Source organism: Hemicordylus capensis, chromosome 3, assembly GCF_027244095.1.
Source record: "Hemicordylus capensis ecotype Gifberg chromosome 3, rHemCap1.1.pri, whole genome shotgun sequence".
NCBI lineage: Eukaryota > Metazoa > Chordata > Lepidosauria > Squamata > Cordylidae > Hemicordylus > Hemicordylus capensis.
Window position 1 is genome coordinate 354261522 of NC_069659.1, and position 9702 is coordinate 354271223.

Below are 9702 nucleotides of genomic sequence, written 5' to 3' on the forward strand. Positions count from 1 at the left end.
CCCACAAGCATTCTTGCGGCAGTGTTCTGAACCAGCTGAAGCTTCCAAACTAACTTCATGGGCAGTCCTAGTAAAGTGCATTGCGGTAGTCCAATCTGAATGTCACCAAAGCATGAGTGACTAAGCTCAGGTCTGGCTTTTCTGAGTCAGAGCTGGTGTACCAATTGTACCTGGTAAAAGGCATCTCTGCACACAGCCACTGCCTGTGCTTCCTAGGACAGTATTGTGTACAGAAGCACCCCCATGCTGCATACTTTGTCTTTCAGGGTTAGCATGACCCTGACCAAGACCAGATTTACCTCACTACTCAGATTATCAGTTTTACCAACCCAGAGCACTTCCGTCTTATTTGGATTAAATTTCAGCTTGTTTACCCCATCCAGCCCAGCACAGCCTGCAAGCTGCTTTGTTTTAGTTTACCAGTTAAAATGTGATTTTGTATCCACACAGGGGGGAAAGGGAAGAACCCCATATCCTTCAACTATCTACAAAGGAAAACAAACTAACCTCCTGAGCCTCCCCGATTATTTCACATTTCATCATTATGGTAATATATGAAGCAAATGTTCTATTTATGTGAACTTTTAAACAATTACAATGGAATTATTAATTATAACAGATGTAAGCCCATGTGACAAGAATTCCCACAGACTGTTCAAAAAGTATAAGTGAACGAAATCGATAATAAAGGAACAAAATGCACGCTTGCTTATAGTTCTAGAAATGAATCATTCAAGCTGCTGCTGATTTTGTACAAATGCTATTAATGTATACAATTTCTACCAAACGGTAATAAGAACTGATTTTTATACATCACTGGTTGATTAAACGTAGAAATAGAAACAAGATGGTTGCAGAGCCAATGTGGTGTAGTGGTCAGAATGCTGGACTTGAACCAGGGAGACATGGGTATAAATCAGTGGCCTTCAACAAGTCGCCTTAGCCCTCTCCAGACATTATTTGGGGCAGTAGTGCTCAGTTACAGCACCGAAAGCAGTAGGAAGGAAGTCCTATCCTGGCACTGGCACTCACCCACTCCAGCTGGACACTCACAGTTACAGCGCCGTTTGTGTGAAGAGGTAACTGATGGCTGCTGCTTCAGGCATCATCATTATGGTGCTTCCCTCTTCACACAAAAGATGCTGTAAGAGTGAATGGCTGACTGGCAGGAGGGAGTAACAGTGCCAATTGGGAACTTTCTATCTGCTTTTAGTACTGTAACCATGAGCACCACTGCTCCAAATAATGTCTGAAGAGGGCTATCAGTCTGACCTACACCATGGTTAAAATAAAATAGGATAAACTCATGTATGCCACTCTGAGCTCTGTGGAGGAAGGATAGAAAGGTCTGTGACACCACAGATGAAATTGAAAAGGACACCTTCAAATTAATTACAGGGTTGCTAACTTGATAGGGCTTTGTGCCGACCTTTATTCTGAAAAAGGCAATGAGTTTACTTCAGAGTATCCAGTTAGGTGAGTGGCTACCAACAAGCCTGTTCTATAGTTGCCTGGGGTGGTTTTAAAGATAATAAAGCAGATAAAAATGTTAAATAATGCACCCTGACAGTGGATTGAGCACTTATGTGAAAAAGAAAAACCACATAAGCTTGTGTGAACAAAAATACTTCATTAACCACAATGTGCTACTAAAATGCTACATTACTACAACTGCATGTTCTCATTGCATCGGTGTACTAGGTGCCATACAGAGCCTAATATGATTTTTACACAGAGGGCTGCAATTTAAGACAGACAAAATAAAACTTGATAAAGGAGGAGAAAGAATGGGGTATAAGGCCTAATTCCATTCCCTGTTAATTCACAGTTAACAGGTATATACACTATGCATGACAAAGCATTGACCGTTGTTTTAGCTAAGTGACAGTTAGTAACTGTTACTGACATTCCTGTCTTCCATTTATTTATCCAGGCCTATATGGATTTCTCTCACCACCATCTCCAAATAGGCTTTTAAGGGGGAGAAAAAGAGGGGGAAGTCTCCCTATTGTTCACTATAACTGAAAGCATTTTCATGTTTTCTATTTATGCCCGGGGAAGATATTTCATGGCACAAGTCTCTTAGTTTTCTTCTTACTGCCAGCACAGGGTGGGTTTTTATTTCTATTTTGTAATATCCAACTTCAAAAACTCTCAAGAATAAAAAGATTAGAACAGGACCTTATCATCAACCCTTCTCTCATGCCAACAGCAAACTCCCTCTTAAAACAAAAGAACATTTCCTGTTTTATACCTCCGTCCGTTCCATACAAACATCACACTATTTTATTAAGTACTAGTGTTTTCAAGCCCATTAAAATAATGGGCGCTAGTAGGGGAGAGTTCCGCCGCCGCCAAGAGTGCCGTCCGCCCCCGCCATCTTCACTGTCCGGCTCCGCACCCCCGCCCGGCTTCGCCACCGCCTCGGCCGCACCGCATCCTCCTCCACCCAGCCGGGCCCACCGCCTCCTCTGGCCCCACACTCTTGCCTCTCTTCTCCTCCCTCCTACCCCAATCTCTTGCCCTCCCTCCCCCTCCCACCCCTCTATCTCACCCTCCTCTCCCTCTCACCCTCTTGTCGCAGTCCCTCTTGCACCTCCCCCCTCCCCCACTCCCTCTTGCCCGTCGTCGCTTCCCCGTCATCCCTGCTGCTTCGCCGCTGCCATCGCTTCCCCGTCGTCCCGTTGTTGCTTCCCCGTCATCCCTGCTGCTTTGCCGCCGCTTACCAGGACCCAACATGGCCGCCATGTCTCTGCGGCCGTATCTTTCTCGGACATTCTGGGCATGCGCTCCGCGCATGCCCAGAACAGCCGAGAAAGACACGGGCCACAAAGACACAGGATTACACGCAAGCTCTTTATTATAGAGGATACTAGCTTAACCCATGCAGAGCATCTGCACGCTAGTACTTGATTGCTCCCCTCACCCCCTGCCACTGCCCCCCTCACCTCAAGAGATCTCTCCACCCTCACCTCACCCTCACTCCTGCTCCTCCTCCTCCATCTGGTTGCTTCCACCCCCCTCACCCCTCTTAATCGTGGAGGCAACATTACTGGTGCCTATTGGCCAAGCTGCAGCCCCCTATCCCCAGAGACCGCCCCGCTCCTGCTCCTCCCCACAGGAGCAGCAGTGGTTGACTGGGCCCTTGCTTGCTGCCACCACGGCCTCTTGTTCCCCTCAGGCCGCTGACAGGCCTGAGCCCGTCCCTTGCCTGCATGCCTCAGCCAATGGCCTCCTTAGCCCCAAACAGCAGCAGCGGTTGACTGGGCCCTTCCTTGTTCTGCCAATAGGTGCCACCATGGCCGCTTGTTCCCCTCAGGCCGCTAACAGGCTCAGGCTTGTCCCTTGCCCTGCCTTCCTTTTTCTCTCTTTCTCTCTCCTCCAATCGCTCTTCCCCACTCTTTCTTCCCCCTCCCTTCATGTTTTCTCCCTCCCTCCCTGAGTTAACAGATCTTGTTCATCTTGTTTCCTCATCTAATTCACACAATGGAAGCCTCCTTCTCCTGAGGGGGCTAATTCCTCCCTCACGACCTCTCTCTTGGCAGACCTACTGTTTGTGCGTGTGTGTAAAATTCACTAAGGCATACCTGTGACTAATCCCATGTGTGGCAGCTCTCGTGAGTTCAGAGAGCTACCGGATAGGATAGTGATGGGGAAAAAATTATTTATTAAAATATTTAATATACCACCCAATCCACAGACTCAGGGCGGCAGACAAGGCAAGAACAACATCCGAGATTTAAAAGGGGGGGGGAGAGATTTAAAGGGCAAAGGCATGGCAGAAAAGAAACGTCTTCAATAAGATCTTAAAAGCTGAAAGGAAGGAGGCAGACTAAATCTGGGGCAGGGAAGAGAATTCCAAAGTGAAGGGGTGGCAACAGAGAAAGCCCTTCCAAGGGCCCTCATACTACGGACCTATCTGAGACCAGGGACCGAAAGAAGGGAAACCTGAGAAGACCTCACAGGATGGAACAGAACTGGCCAGCAGAGGCGGTCCTGAAGGTAAGCAGGTGCTAAGCCCTGAAGGGTTTTAAAGGTGAGAACCAGCACTTTGCATTGGACCCGGAAGCAAATAGAGAACCAATGCAGCGACCGCAAGAGAGGTGTCACACTATCATATCTCCTAGTGCCCATAAGCAGGTAGGCTGTCGCATTCTGGACTAAAGGAAGCTTCCGGGTCATCTTCAAAGGCAACCACAGGTAGCGCGCATAAATGGGGGTGGCAGCCAGATGGACAGAGGGCCCAGGAGTTAGTAGCGGTGGCTGGCCAATAGCCAGCTGGGAAAACAATGGCACGATGGCCGAACGGAGAGGAAACAGTGGCAGGCAGGCAGGCGATAGGAGGAAGGAAGGAAACAGCAGCAGGTGGGTGGAGGAAGGAAGGAAACAGCAGCAGGTGGGTGGAGGAAGGAAGGAAACATAACAGCAGTGGGCGAGCAGGGTGTGTGTGTGCCGGTGGGTGAAAACAGCAAAGAGGCAGGGGAGGGAGGGAGGAGACAACGGCAGGGGCAGGGAGAACTAGAGGTGCAGATGCTCTGTGCCTGGCCCAGCTAGTATATATAGATTCCTCTCCTCTACAATCAACAACATCTTCCAACCAGTAATAGTTGCATTCCAACTGACCTCAACCATCACAGGCTCTTCCTGCCTATCTGCATATGGAATCTCCACTGCTCAATCATCATGGTGCTTTTGCTCATGAACTCTCGCGAGAGTTACCACACACGAGATTAGCCATGGGTATGCCTTACGGAATTATATATATAGATTGTTAGCAGTAAAGTGTGAGGGCAGAAGATGGCAAAACTGCTTGGTGCCAATTCTCACGAAAGGCGATTCCCAGTCACCACCCCCAATCTCACGTCACACTGTGCAACATTAATGACAACAGACATTTTAAAAATGGGGAAGAGGTGATGTGTGTAGACATGTACATTATATTATGTTTAAACAGCACAGTGAACAAGAAAACATAAGCAGTTATTGATCTGGAAGGAATGAGAACAGACAAGAATGGATTTTAAGCTATAATTCCATCATATAATCGAATAGATAGACAGACAGACAGACAGACAGACAGACAGACAGATAGATAGATAGAGTACTACTAAATGCAAATGTTCAAACTTGGAGCCAAATATTTGATGAAGTCAGAATTAATGAAGGCAGACAATCTGTACCTCCATCCCGAGCACATTTAATTGGTAGCCTAAATACCACTGACTTCAGTGAAATTTGCTTTCAGTTAAGCATGTTGAGGATCATAGCTAAACACTCATTGCATTTGTTTTCTGAATTTTAGGATGCACATTAAGTCACATTTTCAAAATGCAGTAGTCATTAAGAGCATCAGCTATGAACCGGAAAGTCCCAGATCAAATCTCAGCTCAGCCAGCTCAACTCACTAAGTGGCCCTAGGCGAGCTCTTCTCACTCATCCTCAGCCCTAACCACTAACTGGGGGATACATTCTGGTTTATCTTACAGTGTTTTCAGGACTACTGAGAATATATCTAAAGTGCTTTGAGGATTTGAAGGAAAGCACAAATAAGGTTTCCCTCCCAAAAGGCATGTAGATTTAATATTTTAAAAGCAGAATTTGATTTCTCAAACATTACTCTTACTCAGGTTTCTGGAATCTCCCAAAAAATAAGAGAACTTCAATAATACCACAGCAAGTATGTGACTAGTTATACTATCACCACCATTTCTACAGTATCTTTCACATGAAAAGTGTGTTGTAACTTTTTAAGTTGATCAACCCTCTCATGTAATCACCATTATCCACAACTTAATATTGACCTGCCCAAGGTCATCCAGCAAATCCATAGATGACTTAACTAGTTTTGAACCCAGGTATCCCAGACTCGCATCCAAAACCCTTCCAACTGCATCTTTTTCCTGAAGCAATCTGATTTTTGAAAAGATATATGAAGCTTTTCAACAAAACTGTATTAGTTTCAGAAACTGCAGCCATGGACAGTAATGTTTGACTCCATCTGACAATAGAGATTAAAACTCACAAAGCTGACTCATTACTATATTTGCAATAAACAAATCTAATCATAATCACATGTCAAATCATACCAAGTAAACATTGTACTTCCAGTCACTGAATGCCCTTCTTCTTGGCTATTTAACTATTCATACAAGTCCACCTGCATTCTGTTCATCCCACAGAGTCCAGTTTGACAGCTCATTTAGCCACAGCTGTAAATACGTAACACACTCTGCATTATTTTACCCATCTTAAATACTGGCTTCCATACTCAGGCTCTCTTTATTTGCTTGTGTAAGCGTTCTGGGAAATTGGCAGTTACCAATGGGGGGGACGGGACGGGACGAGAGACTAAACTTGCCAAGCCCATATTTAGAGTGGAACATTCAACTGCACAACATACAACTATATCTTATAAGCTCACATTGCAGCACGTTTTTGAAGGATGAAAAAGGATGAGCATGTTCTGAAGGATGAAAATCATCTCCAATGTCCATATTCTCCCTATTCATGGGACCAAAAGGACTTGCTTTTGTCATTTCCCAAATAACTCTGGATCCAGAATCACTTTTGCCAGCTCATATATTGCCTCCTATTCTCCAGCAGGAACCTCCCAACCTACATGTGCATTACAATTCTCTATCAAGTGCACGGTTGTATGTGCAGGGGTGGGGGTCCAGACAGACCAATATTGTATTTCCACCCTACTCCACTGTACCTCAAGGACACCTAAGCACTATTCAGACATTACACTGTACATATACAGTATATGTACACACACTTGTTTTAACGTGAATGTATAACTGTACGTACAGAGCTGTATGTGCATATACTCTACATACACAGACTGTGTGCTAAACATAACATGTGAATACACTAAGAATATATTGGGGGTGTGGAAGATGGATTTTATTAATGTTGTTTTATATTATATTTATTTTATGGATTTATATAATGCCTCAATTCATGTCTCCAGGTGGTATATAATATTTCAAACGGGGGTTGGGGGGGGTGTACACCCCTTTTGGCATCCTTCTAGTGGAAAGGCTGTTCATATGTTTTGAACAATCATCGGAACATAGGAAACCACCTTATACTGAGTCAGACCATTTGTCCATCTAGCTCGGTATTATCTACACAGACTGGCAGTGGCATCTCCATCACCTTGCAGGCAGGAGTCTCCCCCAGACAGATCTTGGAGATGCCAGAGAACTTGGGCCCTTCTGCATGCAAGCAGACGCTCTTCCCAGAGCAGCTCCATCCCCTCAGGGCAGGGGCTGTCTAACTTAAAAACATAATACCAGCCCTGCTGGATCAGGCCCAGGGCGGCCCATCCAGTCCAGCATCCTGTATCCCACAGAGGCCCACCAAATGCCTCTGGGGAGCTCACAGGCAAGAGGTATCTGCATGCCCTGTCTCTCCTGCTGTTGCTCCCCTGCAACTGGTATTGAGAGGCATCCTGCCTCTGAGGCTGGAGGTGGCCTATAACCATCACGGCTAGTGGCCACTCACTGACAGACCTGTTCTCCGTGAATCTGTCCAAGCCCCTCTTAAAGCCACGGCAAAAACACAGCAAGTATTATCCCACTCCTTTAGGTACACCGAGGCTTGTCAAAAGCCACCCCGCCCCGTCCCAAGCGCTGATGTGTGTGTCTCCATCCCCACTGGTGTAGGGGGGGAAGAAACGGCTCTCTTGCCAAGACCCCCCACCCCCGCAGCAGGAGCCCGGCACAGAAGGAAGCCCAGCCTCAGAAACGCCCAGCACTACTGGTGCCTAGAGGAAGAAGCAGGTTGCCGCCGACAAGAGCCTCGGACGCGGGCGGGCGGGCGGAGAGTGCCCCCCCCAGCTCCCCCCGCGCCCGAGGGGCTTGCTCTCGGGGAACCCAGCCTTCCTCCCCCCGCCCCGCAAGTTCCAGCCTGCCCCCCCGCGGGCTCACCGGCCTGGGTGGTGTCGCTGAGGTCGTGGCTGGCGGCGCTGCTCCGCGGGTAGTCCCTCAGCTTCCTGCCGCTCAGGCTGAGGGCGCCGCTGGCCGCCGCCTCTTCCAGCGCCCGCTCTAAGGAGCGCGTCCACGACGACGGGCCGGCCCCAGCGCCGGCCCCGCCACCGTGGCAGCCCCCGGCAGCCAGGGCCGCGCCTCCCGCCATAAGCGCCCCGGAGCCGCCGCTGCCGCCCGAGCAGCCGCCCTCTGCCGCCGCCGCCGCCAACACCGCGGCCGCCATTTCCCCACCCCCCTCGCCTCCCTCAGCGGCTCTGGCCCACCGCGCATGCTCTGCACAAGCCGCTCCGGCAGGGGAAAGCGAGAGGCGGGGAGGGAGGAAGCAGCCACCAAGCAGAGCGTCTGCGCCTGCGCTACATGAGCAGTGGGGGAGAGGGCGGTGACAACGGGCGGGAGAGCGCCTGCGCGAGTGGAGCTGAGGAGGAGGAAAGCGCTGAGGAGGCTAGTGCGGGAATGGGCACAACAAAGTCTGCAGCAAAGAGGAATTTCCAGATCTTGACTACGACTCCCAGAATCCCCAGGTGCAAAGGCTTTTTGTTTGGGGATTCTGGGAGGTGTAGTCAAACATCTAGGAATCTCTCTTCTTAGAGGTAGCACTGACTGCAACAACTCACGTCCTTCCCAGTATATTTCGGCAGGGGTGATGGGACCAACCAAAGAGAAGGCGACCTTGGATCTAATTCTGAGTGACACCCAGGACCTGGTGCGTGATGTCAGGGTCATTGACCCTTTAGGGAACAGTGACCACAGTGCCATCAAATTCAGCATATATGCGGGGAGAGAATCACCAGGGATGTCTAACACAGACATTTTGACTTTCAGAAGAGGAAACTTCTCCAAAATGAGGAGTATGGTGAAAAAAAAGCTGAGGGGGGAAATCAGGAGAGTCACTTCGCTCCAGAGTGCATGGAGTTTACTCAAAACCACAATACTAGAAGCCCAGTTAGATTGTATACCCAAAAGGAGGAAAGGTTCCACTCAGTTCAGGAGGATGCCAGCATGGCTATCGGGTACCGCCAAGGAAGCCATAAAAGGGAAGAAGACTTCCTTCCGAAATTGGAAGGCCTGACCAAACGAAGAGAACAGAAAGGAACACAAACTCTGGCAAAAGAAATGCAAGGTGACAATAAGGGAGGCAAAAAGAGAGTTTGAGGAACATTTAGCCAAAAGCATCAAGGGGAATAACAAAAACTTCTTTAAGTACATCAGAAGCAGGTAACCTGCCAGGGAGGCAGTTGGACCATTAGACAATGAGGGAGCGAAAGAGATTGTTAAGGGGGATATGGAGGTTGCAGAGAAGCTGAATGAGTTCTTTGCATCTGTCTTCACGGCAGAGGATACTGAGCATATACAGGTGAAACTCGGAAAATTAGAATATCGTGCAAAAGTCCATTAATTTCAGTAATGCAAATTAAAAGGTAAAACTGATATATGAGACAGACGCATTACATGCAAAGCGAGATAAGTCAAGCCTTAATTTGTTATAATTGTGATGATCATGGCATACAGCTCATGAAAACCCCAAATCCACAATCTCAGAAAATTAGAATATTACATGGAACCAAGAAGACAAGGATTGAAGAATAGAACAATATTTCGGACCTCTGAAAAGTATACAGTGTACTGTGCTTGACTGGCCAGCAAACTCGCCTGACCTGACCCCATAGAGAATCTATGGGGCATTGCCAAGAGAAGGATGAGAGACATG

General features: G+C 47.9%; 1 protein-coding gene across 7 annotated transcripts in view; it reads right to left on the reverse strand.

Moving 5' to 3' along the window:
* The window catches only part of LRCH3 (leucine rich repeats and calponin homology domain containing 3), a 127166-nt gene extending 118814 nt beyond the window's left edge, over positions 1 to 8352 (reverse strand). For 2 of the 7 annotated variants that reach the window (XM_053313257.1, XM_053313251.1), the window contains exon 1: positions 7935 to 8351. In XM_053313257.1, coding sequence (XP_053169232.1) covers positions 7935 to 8217 — 283 coding nt within the window. In that variant the 5' untranslated portion in view covers positions 8218 to 8351. Of the gene's footprint in view, positions 1 to 7934 lie in introns of all 7 variants that reach the window. The other 5 variants (XM_053313255.1, XM_053313252.1, XM_053313254.1 and 2 more) reach the window with 3 other exon arrangements.
* Between the last annotated feature and the right edge of the window lie 1350 nt (positions 8353 to 9702).